General features: G+C 42.3%; 1 protein-coding gene across 1 annotated transcript in view; it reads left to right on the top strand.

The window, feature by feature from the left end:
• Nucleotides 1-1,432: 1,432 nt before the first annotated feature.
• LOC124606227 overlaps nt 1,433-19,063 on the top strand; it is a 92,193-nt gene continuing 74,562 nt past the window's right edge. The window contains exon 1 of the mRNA XM_047138203.1: nt 1,433-1,764. Within this exon, the coding sequence (XP_046994159.1) occupies nt 1,433-1,764 (332 nt within the window). The remainder of the gene's footprint in view (nt 1,765-19,063) is intronic.

The raw sequence follows: 19,063 nt of genomic DNA, 5'->3' as shown, positions 1-19,063 counted from the left end.
TACCACAACGGTGTTTGTAGATGACGCTGTGGTGTATAGAAAAATCGTAACGCTACAAAAACATAGGGGAATGCAGGAAAACACGAAGAGAATTCAAGCTTGGTGCAGGGACTGGTTGTTAACGCTGAACAGGAATGAAAGTAACGCATTCTGCATAAAGAGGCGGAAAGACCATTTACAGGTTGCTCGAATGTCGAAAAATCATTGGAAAGGGTCACATGCATTAAATATCTCGGAGTATGCGATTTAACGGTAAACGACCATATAAAGCTAATCGTAGGAATGGCATATTCATTCAGAGAACTGTTAGGAGGTGGTGGTCCACTCACGAAGGAGGTATCGTACAAAATCCTCATTAGACCGACACTTGCCACTCATTCTGGGATCAGCACTAGACAAATATGACAGTGGAAATAGAGAAGACCCGAAGAAGAACAACGCATTTTGTCACAGGCTCATTTAGGAAACACGAAAGTGCCAACTCCAATGGCAGACGTTGCAAGTGAGGTGTAATGAATCACGGTACGATTTTCAGGGCCGTATTTGTGATGTACAGACCACTTGGCAGAACTTGTGGTGTGGGCATAACATACAGAACAATCCTGCAAAAACTGCATTATAGAGCAATGGTCTATTAAAAAGCCAGTAATGTGGCATTTAAGGCCCATTATTCAATTCCGTGACATTTTGTTAACCAATTTGTGATGGAATGAACTGATGAGATAAAAATAATGAAAAGAATTATCTGTTAGTAGTTTCGCTTTTAAATTCCTGTTTTTTTCTGGCGATTAGTTTTTTATGTCGCCCTATAATTATACGCTGCGCATCACAACTACAGGATTACTTCTTCGAAAGCCCGTAATTTTCTCCCATTGTGAAAGCCGAAATTTGGCTCAAAGGTAGCTACAACCTTCCTCTGTAATGATACAAATGCACGGCGCTCTGCGACTCTCGGACTTGGCGACGCTTCAAGCAGCAAAGTGTCGTCAAATTCTGAGCTACATTTGAAAGCTGATTGGGAAGCTAGTTTAAAACAAATTGCAAAATTTGTATTAAAAAGACAGAGAGACAGACATGAAAGCCACGCATTAATAAAAAGGAAAGGTAATGGTGGTACACGAAGCACCTTCCGCCGCACATCGTAACATGATCCGCGGAGTATAGCTATACCAAGTCTGCTATCACTTGCACAATCGGCGGCCATCGTGTTAAGTGTGTCAGAAGACGACGCGGGCTACCAGCGGAGCGTCATTAGGCGCCGAAGCAGTGACGTGGTGAGCCGCGGCGCGCGGCTGACAGATGTGGAGACGTAGATAGCGCCACGTCCGCGGCGCAGGAGCGCGAGGCCGTGTGACGACGAACCCGTTATCAGCGCGCTGCGGTTGCGGCGATAAGCGAGCAGCGCGCGGCAGTCAGTACGGAGCGGACGGCCATGGAGGCGGCTGCTGCAGGCGTGGGTGTGGACGTGGTAGCGGACGCGGCCGTGGAGGCGGCGCTGCGCGAGGCGCTCGCGGCGCTGGGCGAGGACGCGGGGGCGGCGGCGTCGCTGCGGGGGCGGCTGCAGGCGGCGCACCGCGGCACCGGCTCCACCGGCGCGCGCCTCAGCACGCCGCGCGGCCGCCGCCTCTACGTGAAGGTGCCCGCCCCCGAGGGGCAGCGCGTGTCCGCCTTCAGCTCGGCGGAGCTCTTCCACAACGAGGCGCAGGTGTACCGCCTCGCGCTGCCCGCCTTCGCCAGGCTCGGCGTCTTCACTGCCGCTCCCAGGTACGGCCCCTGCGTCCTCTGGCAGGGCCAGAGCGTGACGTTCAACCACGCTACTCGACACGCTCGGCGGTTGTAGGATCATAAGTCACAAGTATAACAGTATCGTCAGGTTTCCCGTCTTTTATTTACTTATTCTCGTATCAGAAACCTCTACATTACACCCAGTTATGACTATATTACTTTTGCCTAAAATTTGGGCACTTCTACGCATTTTCTGTTCCTTGATGGTCATCTTCTGTGCAGGAGGCTGGACACCGTCTGCACTGAAGTAATATGGTGAACAGTCTGGCCTTCTCCACAGTCACACTAAACATCATCTTTAGCAGTGTGTCCCCATCTTACCAAATTAACCTTTGATGTGCCAACTCCAGAACCCAGTCTATTCAGGGACTTCAAAGTCGTCAATTTCTGAAACTTTTTTTCCAGCCAGGAGAAATGTATCTCGTATCACAGTTGCAACCTAGCTTTTTCAGGAGTGGTTCCCAATTCCGTCGATGTTCTAAGGAAACTCCTCCTCTACTTCAGTCATTGCGGGTGCAGTTCATGCACATACAGAGGATGCGTTCTCTCCTGTCCCACTTTTTCTTTCCTCATTCAGTTATTTCTCATGAACAGGGGCCGGTGCTATTCCTGTGACGTGGTGTAGCCTGATTTTTTGCAGTTTTCATTCATTGAGAGCTATGTCCATCTGTTCGGCATGTACTGAATTATACCAAAAAGGACATGCATACCTGCTGCGGAATAGCAGAGCGCCATTACAGATGCACGTAAAGTTTTAGCCTGGCTATCCTGATGAGACCCGGCCAGTTTGCGTAGAAGATTGTCCCTAGGGGAAACTTTGACTTGAGTTCGTATGCATTGTTTCTTCAAAGTACGAATAAGAGCTCTATCAAGTGACACTGCTAGATACTTTGGGGTCTCACGGTGTTCTATTTCGATACCTGACCATAATGTCTTCAATTTACGACTAGCTTCCCAGTTTCTCAAATGAAAAGCACATATTTGTGTCTTTGTGGATTTAAGTTGGTTGCTGTTGTAGTGTCTCGAAAGTTCTTTCAGGGCGTTCGCGAGGGTAGGGAGTTCTCCACTCATTGAAGATCTGTGCCCAGGATGGCTAGATCAAGGCCATCGACATACAAAAAGATCTCGAGAATCGTTGTTGTAGAACAGTTATACAGTTTATAATTTAATCAGCTTCCATGCCTAGGTATAGTTTAGGAAATTTTATTTAACTCAATTACTGCTTTCAGGTTCATTACAAATACATCTTCACGTCGGTCTTTCAAATTTCCTTGCTTTCGTCTTGGGGCCCTGTTACTGGTTTTGTACAATGATACATACAAAACGTTTTTCGTACAAAATTCCGTAAACTTGAGAGAGAGATTTCCCTTTCTGACCTTGAGAGAAACATCCATGAATTAATTTAAGTTAATAAATCATGAAATGTGGTCAAAACTCACATGGCCTGTATTTTCTTACGCATTTTAACGTTAACACTTTTTTCTATGTACGCCATCTTAATGTTAGCACTGTCAAATTATGGAAACTTATTTAAACGACGAATTCTTCTTACAGAAATTAGCATCACTTAGTTTTCTGCCAATTTTCATATTTTATTAATTTCAAAACCATTTCATGAATGTTCTTGTTAAGGTCAAAAAGAAAAAGAAATCTCTTAAGTTTATGGAATTTTGCACGAAAAATTTTTCTATATCTTAGTGCACAAAACCAGTGACGAGTACGAAACGAGGCTCCAGGAGGAAAGTAAAACCCATTTAAATATGGATTTGTAATAAATCCGAAATCGGTAATGATCTAATTCAAATACATATTTTTAAACTGTGTGTGGATGGTAGCTCTTTTTATAAAAGCCGTTTCAGGTAAGCTATGTTACTCTGTAACTCACGAAATAATAAGTATAGAAATATTTATTAGTTAGATAGACGTAAGGAACGTTACTGCTTCTGCGGAGTTATTTACACTTTTCCATATATTTATAGAACGAGTTAAATTTTGACATTTTTCCTCTCTTACACCTAGTGTATTTCAACAGTCTACAAATCAATTTAAGTCAATTTCTATCCATTTTAGTGAGGACCTAGAAAAGTTCAAAATTTCATGGGTGGGTGCAATGCGTTGTACATAAGAGGGGTTGGATACGGATGGACGCTTTCGTGACGGAACGTTCATGTGACTGAACTGTTGAAATGAGTGCCCATTTTGCTAAGCGCACAACTCAGTGCGCCTTTTAATCGACTTGTCGGCATAAACCACGGCTGCTTCGTTCGCATCGCGTCGGCGCTCACCAGGCATCAGCAACACGTCAACACACTAGCTGAATGTCCAAGCCGTGTGTGTTCCATGCCGGCATCCGTGGCAGGCCGAACCTCGTGCCTGTGTTCGTTCCGACCTGCCTCGCACAGGCTGTGCAACGATACATTCTACAGCCTAACCAAACGTGACTTCAGACAGTGCATGTAGGAAGCTTGTCGCTGATTGACATCTGCTACTTTGCATGTAGTCCGCAATTCGTTTGAGGGCGTGTGTTCAGGAAAACAACCACGCTTCTGAACACTTCACTTAAAAGAGAATTCGGCCATCTGAAAACAACCAGTAAGATACAATATGTTGTACTCATTTCTAACACATTTAATGTTTCTAACTCGCTAACTAAAATTGATATTTGTTGATTTGTACACGATTTAAATACATCAGCAACAAGACAAAAAATGCAATGTTTAAAAAAATTATAACTTGCTATAGCTCTCTGGAAAATAGCTAAACATGCTGTATCACAACTCCGCAGAAAGAGTTAAGTTTCTTATGTTCACTCAAATAAATAAATATTTCTTTCACTTAGTACTGTCCACTGTAGCTTACAAAGTAATCTCAAACATCAAGTGAAAGCGAAAGTACCTGTTTGTTTTCACGACCAATCCGTTGAACAAACTTTTTTGAAATCTGGTATGGAAATAGCTTGAACACCGAGAAAGTACATAGGCTGCCCCTAAGACGTTAAAGTAGGGAATGTAAAGTCTTTTATCCCATTAAACATAAATCATGTTAATAAATATTAAATTTGTCGGATAATGTACATGTATAATGCATAGCATGATGCGTACACTCTTGGAAGTGACACTGCACGTGCGTATATATGTAGTGTGTGTGTGTGTGTGTGTGTGTGTGTGTGTGTGTGTGTGTGTTTTGAGGGAGGGACGAACGAACGGACAGACGGACATGTGAGCGCGCGTGCGGGGTAAACGGGGGGGAGGCGGGTCGGTGGCGACAAGTGAGTGCAAGTGATGTTATTGCACTTATGGATAATAGCTTCCTTATTGTCACTCACCATAACAAACGACTGATGTGCGAGCGAAGCCGCTGGTAACAGTACTGAGCAAAGCACCTTAAGGCGTAAGCGTTTTGTCGTACATTGAATACTCGCAAAAAACTGTGTACTTGAGATCGCGATATTACCGTTCTCCTCTGACAAGTTAAATTGATGTTCTGATGTCACACATGTTGCCTAGGTTGTTTCGACTACGCTGCAAAATTTCGCTGGGTAGCTGTTACACTTCCTCCATAGAGTCCTAATCTCTCCCCAAGCGATTTCCATATTTTTGGAAGCTTGAAAAGAGACATTCCTGACCGTCGCTCAGCTTCAGACGAGGTGGTGCACGCCTTTGTAAATCGTGAATACATAAGCAACAGCAATTTTTTTTTTTCGTGAAGGCATTGACTGTCTCGTCTCACAGTGGGATAAACGTTCTAAATTACGGGGGATACTTGCGAAATAATAAACAATTTACTTACTTCTTATGATTGTGTCTCAAACGGTAAAAAGGGGACCCTTATAGGATCGCGTTGTTGTCAATCTGATTGTTAAAAATCCATTTTCTCAGGAAGGGGTAGACGTATCAACATGAAATTAGTCCATACTGAGGTCGAAGGTCCCTTGGTGGCGTAAAAAATTTTAAGCTTCTAAGTCAATGCAATCAAGACATTTGTTACATATGTTGACACTCGAAAACTCACGCATCAAAACTTATAGGGTACTTGCCGTTGGCCTAGAATCATGGATGTGCCAAAAAGGAAGGTTTACAGTGCAACCAAAGGAAAGAATCCGAAAACTGTAAATTTGTAATTATATCACACGAAAAAAATATTGTCACTTGTTATTCGGCGTCAAAGTCAAAATTAAAACAATCTGCGTTCTGTCAAGAAACGACTCTACTTAATATGACGCATTTGGAATTTAACCAGGAGCTCTTACTGCACTTGTATATAGTGTTTCAGGTTGTAAATATCGAGGAGACTGTTGCAGTCCTTCAAATTGTATGTGAAACAAATTTTCGGAGACTAGTCGGTGAATGTTTGTTTCACATATAACTTGAAACGCGATATCTTCGTGGAGTAATCGCTCCTGAATATCTACTAAATTCCAAAGCGATTATAATAATAATAATAATAATAATGGTCGCCTGCCTATTACATTACTTTGTTACATTATATTACTGAAATTAAAACTTTCTCGAAAATCTGGAAAGCCCTGAGACAGATACATTTTCAGTATCAATGTCGATAGTAGCCAAACGTGGTAGAGATTATCAATTCCTGGAACGGATGAACAGTCTATATACGTAATAAAGTTGGTACGGAACCGTCAGTGCGCGGTTCCTTCTTGTAAGTGGGCCATTTTTTCAATCTCTCGTTTTCATTCGACAGCTCCTTACGCGTTAGACTACAATTTTTTGGACAGAGACTCCTATACACAACAGCATCATTCATGAACTTCCTGATGCAGCTTCTGACATTACCCACCATACTATTTTTTCCATGGTGAGCATTAAAAGTCGGAGAATACACACCCGACGACATTCCCCCAATTTGAAAGTCGAGCACAATTCTGTTGGCTATGAAGTAATTGATCACATAGATGGCCCTACATTGCTTCAGTTGTTACTTTGGCCACAGCCTAAGCGCTAAACCACATACAGCGCCTCCGGAAATGAAGAACATAGCATCATTTTCGATTCTACTCTCAACTGCCTCCCGAATCTCATGGTTACACAAGTGAGCTGAATTTATAAGATAGACTTTTTTCCGGAATCCAATTAGATTTCTAAATTGGAGGTAAAATATCGGTAGCTTTCAGAATTTTTACAGACGGTCTGCATCTACAATTTTATCTACTCTCCAAACTATTGCAGTACATGGCAATGGGTACTTTCAATTTACCACTTCCGATATCACTTGCGCATTGAGCACCTAATGACTGGCCTCTTAAATTCTCTAATTATATCAAACTTGACTTTGTGCGCCCTGCGTCACCGGTATCTAAGGAGGCTGTCGTATATTCCTCGATAACTCGCTTAATGCTGGTTCTTGAAACATAGTAAGGAGGCTTACGCGTGACAGTTGGCGTTCATATTAAAGCGAATGCCACTCTCCCGTGGTCGAACAGGTATTTTAACGTCCGTACTGCCCTTCTGTGTATGTGGTAAACATTCCCTGATAGTCATAAGTCACATACGTTTGAGCTGCGTTCTAGGATCGGTCGAATATTTGTGTAAGCAGTCTCGTTAATAGACCGATAACAAATTTCCAGTAACCTAGGACTGAATATACGTTGCGCACTGAGAAATACCCTCTGTCATGCAAATAATTGCTTTTGCGTAGACGCCTAGACTCCATCACCACTGATATTACAGTCAAACATAAGTTTTATATCGTCAATGGTGTTTATGTAGTAACCGCATTTATTACAATACAATGTCCTTCAGAAATGGATGCATGTCTGAAGGATTTTGTATTACACTTGAGGTGGTTACTGTATGAAGACACACTGTGGCTATTAATGATATAACAACGCTTTTATTCCTTTTTTCACTAATTTCTCTTTTGTGCCAACCTCATCATCTCAGAGCAGCACCTGCAACCTCAGTCCTGAATTATCTGATGAATGTATTCAAATCTGTCTTGCTCTACAGTTTTTCCCCTCTTACGGCTCCCTCTACTACCATGGAAGTCAGTCCCCGATGTCTCAACAGATGTCCTATTATCCTGTCGCTTGTCCTTATCAGTGTTTTCCACATATTCTTTTCCTCTCCGATTCTGTGCAGAACTTCCTCATAAGTTTCTTTTTTTTCGTTTTTGGTCATCAGTCTACAGACTGGTTTGATGCGGCCCGCCACGAATTCCTTTCCTGTGCTAACCTCATCATCTCAGAGTAGCACTTGCAACCTACGTCCTCAATTATTTGCTTGACGTATTCCAGTCTGTCTTCCTCTACAGTTTTTGCCCTCTACAGCTCCCTCTAGTACCATGGAAGTCATTCCCTCATGTCTTAGCAGATGTCCTGTCATCCTGTCCCTTCTCCTTATCAGTGTTTTCCACATATTCCTTTCCTCTCCGATTCTGCGTAGAACCTCCTCATTCCCTACCTTATCAGTCCACCTAATTTTCAACATTCGTCTATAGCACCACACCTCAAATGCTTCGATTCTCTTCTGTTCCGGTTTTCCCACAGTCCATGTTTCACTACCATACAATGCTGTACTCCAGACGTACATTCTCAGAAATTTCTTCCTCAAATTAAGGCCGGTATTTGATATTAGTAGACTTCTCTTGGCCAGAAATGCCTTTTTTGCCATAGCGAGTCTGCTTTTGATGTTGTCCTTGCTCCGTCCGTCATTGGTTATTTTACTGCCTAGGTAGCAGAATTCCTTAACTTCATTGACTTCGTGACCATCAATTCTGATAAGTTTCTCGCTGTTCTCAATTCTACTACTTCTCATTACCTTCGTCTTTCTCCGATTTACTCTCAAACCATACTGTGTACTCATTAGACTGTTCATTCCGTTCAGCAGATCATTTAATTCTTCTTCACTTTCACTCAGGATAGCAATGTCATCAGCGAATCGTATCATTGATATCCTTTCACCTTATATTTTAATTCCACTCCTGAACCTTTCTTTTATTTCCATCCTTGCTTCCTCGATGTACAGATTGAAGAGTAGGGGCGAAAGGCTACAGCCTTGTCTTACACCCTTCTTGATACGAGCACTTCGTTCTTGATCGTCCACTCTTATTATTCCCTCTTGGTTGTTGTACATATTGTATATGATCCGTCTCTCCCTATAGCTTACCCCTACTTTTTTCAGAATCTCGAACAGCTTGCGCCATTTTATATTGTCGAACGCTTTTTCCAGGTCGACAAATCCTATGAAAGTGTGTTGATTTTTCTTTAGCCTTGCTTCCATTATTAGCCGTAACGTCAGAATTGCGTCTCTCGTCCCTTTACTTTTCCTAAAGCCAAACTGATCGTCACCTAGCGCATTCTCAATTTTCTTTTCCATTCTTCTGTATATTATTCTTGTAAGCAGCTTCGATGCATGAGCTGTTAAACTGATTTTGCGATAATTCTCGCACTTGTCAGCTCTTGCCGTTTTCGGAATTGTGTGGATGATGCTTTTCCGAAAGTCAGATGGTATGTCGCCAGACTCATATATTCTACACACCAACGTGAATAGTCGTTTTGTTGCCACTTCCCCCAATGATTTTAGAAATTCTGATGGAATGTTATCTATCCATTCTGCCTTATTTGACCGTAAGTCCTCCAAAGCTCTTTTAAATTCCGATTCTAATTCTGTTACCCATGGTTTCTTCGCAGCTACCTTCTTTGTACCTATGTTTTCCTTCCCAACTTCTGTGATGGCCCTTTTTAGAGATGTCCATTCCTCTTCAACTGTATTGCCTACTGCTCTATTCCTTATTGCTGTATCTATAGCGTTAGAGAACTTCAAACGTATCTCGTCATTCCTTAGTACTTCCGTATCCCACTTCTTTGCGTATTGATTCTTCCTGACTAATGGCTTGAACGTCAGCCTACTCTTCATCACTACTATATTGTGATCTGAGTCTATATCTGCTCCTGGGCACGCCTTACAGTCCAGTATCTGATTTCGGAATCTCTGTCTGACCATGATGTAATCTAATTGAAATCTTCCCGTATCTTCTGGCGTTTTCCAAGTATACCTCCTCCTCTTGTGATTCTTGAATAGGGTATTGGCTATTACTAGCTGAAACTTGTTTAGAACTCAATTAGTCTTTCTCCTCTTTCACTCCTTGTCCCAAGCCCATATTCTCCTGTAACCTTTTCTTCTACTCCTTCCTCTACAACTGCATTCCAGTCGCCCATGGCTATTAGATTTTCGTCCCCCTTTACATACTGCATTACCCTTTCAATATCCTCATACACTTTCTCTATCAGTTCATCTTCAGCTTGCGACGTCGGCATGTATACCTGAACTATCGTTGTCGGTATTGGTCTGCTGTCGATTCTGATTAGAACAACCCGGTCACTGAACTGTTCACAGTAACACACCCTCTGCCCTACCTTCCTATTCATAACGAATCCTACACCTGTTATACCATTTTCTGCTGCTGTTGATATTACCCTAAACTCATCTGACCAGAATTCCTTGTCTTCCTTCCACTTCACTGACCCCTACTACATCTAGATTGAGCCTTTGCATTTCCCCTTTCAGATTTTCTAGTTTCCCTACCACGTTCAAGTTTCTGACATTCCACGCCCCGACTCGTAGAACTTTATCCTTTCGTTGATTATTCAATCTTTTTCTCATGGTAACCTCCCCCTTGGCAGTCCCCTCCCGGAGATCCGAATGGGGGACTATTCCGGAATCTTTTGCCAATGGAGAGATCATCATGACAATTCTTCAGTTACAGGCCACATGTCCTGTGGATACACGTTACGTGTCTTTAATGCAGTGGTTTCCATTGCCTTCTGCATCCTCATGTCGTTGATCATTGCTGATTATTCCGCCTTTAGGGGCAATTTCCCACCCCTAGGACAAGAGTGCCCTGAACCTCTATCCGCTCCTTCGCCCTCTTTGACAAGGCCGTTGGCAGAATGAGGCTGACTTCTTATGCCGGAAGCCTTCCGCCGCCAATGTTGATTATTTATCAAAATTTAGGCAGTGGCGGGGATTGAACCCGGAACCGAAGACGTTTTGATTATGAATCAAAAACGCTACCCCTAGACCACGGTTTCCTTACCAGTGCATTTAATTTTCAACATTCGTCTTTAGCACCATATCTTAACTGCTTCGCTTCTCTTCTGTTCCAGTTTGCTCACAGTCAAAGTTTCACTACCGTACAATGCTGTGCTCCAAAGGAACAGCCTCAGAAATTTCTTCCTCAAATTAAGGCTTATGTTTGATACTAGTAGACCTGCCTTGACCAGGCTGCCCATTTTGCCAGTGTTCGTATGCTTTTGATATCCTCTTTGTTCCGTCCGTCATTGGTTACTTTGCTGCCTAGGTAGCAGAATTCCTGAACTTCATCTACTTCGTGACCATCAACCTTGATAAGTGTCTCACTGTTCTCATTTCTACTACTTCCCATTCCTTTCGTCCTTGTTCGATTTACTCTCAATCCATATTCTGTACTATCTAGACCATCCATTCCATTCAGCAGATCATGTAATTCTTCACTTTCACTCAAGATAGTAATACCATTAGCGAATCCTATCATTGATACCCTTTCACCTAGAAGTTTGATTCCACTCCTGAACCTTCCTTTTATTTCCATCACTGCTTCTTCGATGTACTGATTGAAGAAGCGAAAGGCTACGTCCCTGTCTTGCACCCTTTTTAATCCGAACATTTCGTTCTTGGCCGTTCACTCTTATTATTCTCTCTTGGTTCTGGTACATATTGTATATTACCCGCCTCTTCCTATTTTTCTCAGAATTTCGAATATTTTGCACCATTTTATACTGTTTAACGATTTTACCAGTAGACAAATCCGATGAAAGTTTCTTCTTTTTCTTTAGTCTTGCTTCCACTATCAACCTCAACGTCATAGTTGCCTCTCTGGTGCCTTTACCTTTCCTAAAGCCAAACTGATCGTCATCTAACATATCTCAATTTTCTTTTCCATTCTTCTGCATATTATTCTTCTCAGCAGTTGTGATGCATGAGATGTTAAGCTGATGGTGCGATAATTGTCGCACATGTCGGCTCTTTTAGTCTGTGGAATAGTGTGGATAAAATTTTCTCGAAAGTCTGACGGTATATTGCCAGACTCACACACTCTAAGCATCAACGTGAGTAGTCGCTCTGTTGCCACTACCCCTAATGATTTTAGAAATTCTGGTCGAATGTTATCGATCCCTTATGCCTTATTTGATCCTAAGTCCTCCAAAGCCGTCTCAAATTCTCATTCTAATACTGAATCTTCTCTCTCTTCTAAATCAACTCCTGTTTCTTCCTCTATCACATCAGACAAATCTTCTCCCTCATAAGATCTTCAACGTACTATTGCCACCTATCCGGCCTATGTTACCACCCTGTCATTCCGACTGTCATTTCTTTTTCGATTTCATCACATTTTTTTCACGCAGCGTCTTACCTTCCCTGCACTTCCTATTTATTTCATTCCTCGGCGACTTGTATTTCTGTATTCCTGAATTACGCTGATCATTTTTGTATTTCCTTCTTTCATCGATCAACTGATGCATTTCTTCTATTTTCCATCGTTTCACCGCAGTTACCTACTTTGTAGCTGTGTTTCCAGCTTCTGTGACTGCCTTTTTAGAGATGTCCATTCCTCTTCAACTGTACTGCCCACTAGACTACTCTATATTGCTATATCTACAGCCTTAGAGAATTTTAGACGTATCTATCATTCCTTACTACTTCTGTATAGCACTTCTTTGCAGATTGATTCTTCCTGAGTAATCTATTAAGCATCACCCTTCTCTTCGTTACTACTACATTGTGATCCGAGTCTATATCTGCTTCTGGGTACGCCATACATCTCAGAATCTGATTTCGGAATCTCCGTCTGACAATGATGTAATATAACTGAAATCTTCCCGTATCACTCTGCCTTTCCAAAGTATACCACCTCCTCTTGTGATTCTTGAACAGAGTATTCGCTATTACTAGCTGAAATTTATTACAGAACTCAATTATTCTCTCTTCTCTCTGATTTCTTGTCCCAAGCCCATGTTCTTCTGTAACATTTTCTTCTTCTCTTCCTCCTACAACTGCATTCCAGTCCCCCATGACTATTACATTTTCATCTCACTTTGCGTATTGTACTATCCTGTCAATATCCTCATATGCTTTCCCTCTCTCTTCATCTTCAGCTTGCGACGTCAGCATGTACACCTGAACTACAGCTGTCGGTGTTGATTTACTGTCGATTCTGATAAGAACAATCCTATCACTGAACTGTTCACAGAAACACTCTCTCTGCTCTAACTTCCTATTCATAACGAATCCTATTCCCGTTATAAAATTTTGTGCTGCTGTTGATATTACCCGATACTCATCTGACCAGAAATCCTTGTCTTTCCATTTCACCTCACTGACCCCTACAATATCTAGACTGAGCCTTTGCATTTCCCTTTTCAGATTTTCTAGCTTCCCTACCACATTCGAGCTTCTGACATTCCATACCCCGACTCGTATAAGGTTATCCTTTCGTTTATTATATAATCTTTTCCTCATGGTCACTTCCCCTGGGGAGTCCTCTCCCGAAGTCCGAATGGGGGACTATTCCGGAATGTTTTGCCAATGGAGAGATCACCACGGGACTTGTTTCAATTACAGACCACATGTCCTGTTCATACACGTTACGTGTCTTTAATGGAGTGGTTTCTATTGCTTTCTGCATCCTCATGCCGTTGATCATTGCTGATTCTTCTGGCGTTTGGGACATTTTCCCACCCTAAGGGCAAGAGAGTGCTCTGTATGATCCTCCGCCCTCTTTGACAAGGCTGTTGGCAGAATGAGGGTGACTTCTTATGTTGGAAGTCTTGGCCGCCAATGCTTATTATTAATCAAAATTTCGAACCTGGGACCAAGGGCGTTATGATTATAAATCATAGACACCACCCCTAGACTACGGGTTCATGTAACAGGGGATAATATGGCGACAAATAAGTAGCGTTACTCTTCCTATGCTTACTTTCACGAACATAAGAGTATTTGGATTGTGACTTCAGGACGTTAAGGTTTTAACCGGCACTGGAGACGCACTCGGACAGCCTGAGTGCTATGTACGAGCATTCAGAGATGGATTCGAGGATGTGATCCTTTTTGGACGTTTTTGCTAGCACGACACCACATAGAGGCGACACGCAAAATGTCGGTCCTTTTTTGCTAACTACTTAGGGAGCATTTTTTAAACACGCCCCGCAGTTGGAACCTCCGCGGTGAGCAAAACTGAAAGGTGCAGCTCTGTTATCATGACCATCGAAGGAGTTCCTGTTATTCTTTTTGTACTGATAACAAAAAATGTGGCGAAGGCGACCGCTCACGACAAGCGGGAAATCTGGCTTAGAGTATCGGTTCGGCACAAATTTTTATTGGTCAAGAGTAGCTGAACAAAAATATATTCACAAAATGTGAATCAGTCTCATAAGTTTCCTCTTTTTGTGTAGCGCATAGTTTTATATTCTGTGCGTTTTACACGACTTGCCAATCTTTGCATTACTCTGAATTCTGTGCAATTTCTGATTGAAGATTTGTGCAGCTTTTTCTTTCAGATAGAAAACTGCATCATCAAAACCTCTGTGGGTATTATTGTCTGTCATGTCAGTAATATACTCGTACAACATAGACAGAAAGGATCTGAGCACACATGAAGTTACTTCATCTGTCGATGACTCCAGCTGAGAACATGCTGCGTCGTCTCTACAAAGAAACCCTCAGTCCAGTCACAAATTTTATTCGGTACTCTTCACGATCGTACACTGTAATACGGTCTCTACCCGGTCTGCTTAAGTCTTGGCTTTGAGCACGTCATATGAGAAAACCGCGAGTTGAGTTTCACATGACCAGTGCTTCCAAAATCCAGGCTGGCTGCTGTGGAGGCATTATGTTTGAAATCAATATTTCAGATTTTGCGTCAGACAATGTAAATATTGGACTGTGCTTCTGTCGAACACCTTTACTACTATTCTTGTAAATGGGTGTGATCTGTGCTTTTCTCCAAGTACTAGACGACGTTTTCTGTTTGGGACCTCTACGGTATTTTGTGGTTAAAATGCTGTAGAATGTGTGTAAAATTTGTCAATGATTCAGTCGGGCTCTGCAGCCTTGTTTGATTTGAGCGATTTCAGCCGTTTCCCAGCACCACTGACGTTAGTGTCTAAAACAGCTATATTTGCAGTGGTGCAACAATTAATTTGAAGCAGTATTATTGTATCTTCATTAGTAAAGGGGTAACGGCCTTGCCGCAGTGGATGCACGGGTTCCCGTCAGATGGAAGTTAAGCGCTGTCGGGCGTGACCGGCACTTGGATGGGTGCCCATTCGGGCCGCCATGCGCTGTTGCCAGTTTTCGGGATGCATTCAGTCTCGTGATGCCAATTGAGGAGCTACTCGACCAAACTGTAGCTGCTCTGGTCACAGAAAACTGGGAGAGCGGTGTGCTGACCACACACCCCTCGTATCCGCATCCTCAGCTGGGTATGACACGGCGGTCGGATGGTCCCGGTGGGACACTTGCGGTCTGAAGGCGGAGTGCTTACAAGGGAGCCTCCCCATCGCACCCCCGTCAGATTTAGTTATAAGTTGGCAGAGTGGATAGGCCTTGAAAAACTGCACACAGATCAATCGAGAAAACAGGAAGAAGTTGTGTGGAACTATGAAAAAAAAAAAAAAGCAACATATACAAACTGAGTAGTCCATGTGCAACATAAGCAATACAAGGACAGTGCTAGATCAGGAGTGCCGTGGTCCCGTGGTTAGCGTGAACAGCTGCGGAACGAGAGGTCCTTGGTTCAGATCTTCCCTTGAGTGAAAATTTTACTTTCTTTATTTTCGCAAAGTTATGATCTGTCCGTTCGTTCATTGACGTCTCTGTTCACTGTAATAAGTTTAGTGTCTGTGTTTTGCGACCGCACCGCAAAACCGTGCGATTAGTAGACGAAAGGACGTGCCTCTCCAATGGGAACCGAAAACATTTGATCGCAAGGTCATAGGTCAACCGATTCCTGCACAGGAAAACAAGTCTGATATATTCTATACGACACTGGTGACGGCATGTGCGTCACGTGACAGGAATATGTTGTCGACCCACCTAACTTGTACACTTGGCGAATGGGTAAAAAGATTCTTCTACCTTGCCAGATTTAGGTTTTCTTGTCGATGTGATAATCACTCCCAAAAAAGTGATCGCATCGGACGGACGGACAGATAATAATTGTCTGAAAATAAAAAATTAAAACTGTTCACTCGAGGGAAGACTTGAACCAAGGACCTTTCGTTCTGCAGTTGCTCACGCTAACCACGGGACCACGGCGCTCCTGTGCTCATATTATCCTTGATGTTGCCTATCTTCTCATGGACTACTCAGTTTGTATATTTTGCTTATTTTTTTCATAGTTCCATACAACTTCTTCCTGTTTTCTCGATTGATTTGTGTTCAGTTTTTCAAGGCCTATCAACTGTGCCAACTTATAACTAAATCTGAGGGGGGTGCGATGGGGAGGTTCCCTTGTTAGTAAAAGAGTATTTCGGAACAGAGTTCGGCGATTCTACGTTTGCTTTGCTGCCATAGATTGCGATTCTCTTGTCAGTCGTAGATGTCTGGACAGTAACGTTCGTGCCACTGACAACCTCTACATGTGTTCTGCAATTTCTTGCATTTTGTGAGGGTCTTCCCATAAAATTCTGCTGCGGTAGTCGTCGAAGGCTTCACGCGATGCCCTTCCGAAAGCCAAATGTGTTTTCTCTAGCATTTGCTCAGTTTATAACCTTATGCTCTGTTCCACACTTATTCCTCTGTACACTTATCGTTCATTAGTTTTTTTATAGAAATTGTATACCATGCAACGACCTTCCCATCATGAACAGTTATATATACTTACATACCTAGCTCTTGACCAGATGTTCTAGACTTCAGCTACAGCTTCTCTGCATCCTCTTGCTTAGAAATAAATGTTTATAATGTTGCTTCTTAGTGTTTGCCAAGACTCTCTCTTTATGTAGTTTACCGAACTTGTAAATTATTCTGCTTGTTTTAGTTACTCGTGGTCACCGATGCCGTTTTCAGTACGGACGTCTTCAAAGAGCTCTGGTCTATTTCTTGCCATTACATCTCGTATATCTCTACCTTGAGTGGATTTGCAAACTATTCTGTGTAGTTTTCAGAGGAAGCATTTAGTACTGTTTCGCAGGATGTCTTCTCACGCCCACCGCTTTTGAACTAGTGATTATCCCTGTTGATTGTCCTCAAATGACAAGATGATTTGGAAACACACATTCTAGCAAGCTGATGTTTACTCTTTATTTTTCGGTTACATCTGCGGGTGAGTCTGATGGTCGATAGAAATAACTAATTATAAGTTTATACCCCGTTGACAATGGGACTTAATCTGCCTTCTATACAGCTTCAGTTATATAACTCCAGACCTCTTACTATCTCTGAAGCGAGGCAAAGTATTTTTTTCAGTACTGAATTGTAGATGCAACAGTCAAGACACCTGCTTTTCACCCTGAAAGATGGCGGTTCATATCTCCACTGAAAATCCGTTTTTTCTTTGCTCAAGGCGAATGCTGATGTGGTTTCTTTGAATAGTAAAATGTTGATTTATTTCCCTATGATTCTCGAAACAGAGCTTGTAATCAGTCTCTAACGACATCATCGAACGACGGGATGTTACCAATCAGCCTCACCTTTGAATTTCCCTTTGTTTAGGTGCCGTGTTCTGTACGGTCAATGTCAGTCACTGACGTGAAAATGCTAGCGGCAGCTGGGACACATTTTCGTGTAAAAGATAACCACTTCTGTTCAGGGTAAGGAGCTTATCTGTTGACACTGCTATCGTGTGAACAATGCATTCTGCACGAGATACAATGTGGTCTAGACAATAACAGAAACCAAACTCAGAGTTTCTGTATAAATTAAATGCCTAAAATAGAGGTTGGCATTGTTCGTAAACTAAGTACTAGAATGTTCTGAAAATTGATTTAGGATGCATAAAAAACGAAAAGGGAAACTCTAAGACAGAACCACTCGAATGATGTAAGTTAATTGTTATATTTTCGTACTCATACGGAGAGGGTAATGTATAGAAAAGTCCGTAGAATATCTCTTCCGGCAGTGAACGAAATATGTTGAAATATTCCTAAAGACGTGAGAGTTTAAAGTCTGTCCTTCTCAAAATCCAGATGCTTCTACCAAATTTTATTTGAAACGTGATATTCTCACATTAATTTGTGTCCATGGGTATAACGAGTTTCGTGAACACGCTGGGACACATCGAACACTATAGAATGATTAAAACATTTATTTAAAAACATATAGTATTAAAGGGAGCGCAATGCGCCGTTTGCGTTCAATGAAGACACCGTCAATATCGCAATTCATTGTTCCTATACAATACACTTGTGTTGAGATAAGAGTTCATATAAATCCCAATATTCGCGAAATAACTGATGTGCATAAATATTCTGTACCCTGTTAGTTTTTGTGTGTGAAAACTTGTTACGTTCAAAACAATACCTGTGTCTTTTCAGTGAAACTGTCTCGTGTGCGTCTTGTTAATTACATAAAGCTTTCTCAGATAGCTGTTGATTCATTTCTAGATTCAGTGTGGAGGAGGAAAAAAAAAGGTAGGGCACAGCACAGACAACTTCGCACAGGAACTCGGTTCGTTGTTCTGCTAGAAATTGTTCAGCAATTTTAAAATGTTTAATGGGTTTTCACAAGTCCTCTTTCCTATTGGGGAAGCTTCTCGTCTTATAGTATACAAACTAAAATACCTTCGCAGACGAAATGTCAGCAGGTACAAGCGATGTAGTAAACTGTGAAATGAAGCGTGAAGCTGAAAACATGTGCTTGAAAATGACCCACGGTTGAAACTGGTTAACTGTACGGATGATTCCGATTATAGCCTACTCGGACAATGTTTACACTGTCATTTCGCCACGCTACAGACTGAACTACTGATATTGACTCACTTACTGTACTAACACTCAGACAGTGTTTGTCCCAAGAACTTTGCTACCCGTGTACTCGCCCCCAGCCGCCCCCTCAGTGGACTTCCCATGGCGCAATTATAGCAGCAGCAGCAGCAGCAGCACCCCAACTCCCAAATATTCCATTGTCGACTCCAGCGGTCTTTGCTCGTCCATCTGGACGTCTTTTCCTCAACACAATCCTATAATAACTACGTTGTTGTTGTTGTTGTTGTTGTTGAAGTCATTAGTCTTCTGACTAGTATGATGCAGCCCGCCACGAATATCTCTCCTGTGCCAAAC

The sequence above is a fragment of the Schistocerca americana genome, chromosome 3, assembly GCF_021461395.2.
Source record: "Schistocerca americana isolate TAMUIC-IGC-003095 chromosome 3, iqSchAmer2.1, whole genome shotgun sequence".
In the NCBI taxonomy this organism is placed as follows: Eukaryota; Metazoa; Arthropoda; class Insecta; order Orthoptera; family Acrididae; genus Schistocerca; species Schistocerca americana.
The sequence above is the reverse complement of the archived record's forward strand: the minus strand, read 5'-3'. Positions and strand labels throughout refer to the sequence as shown.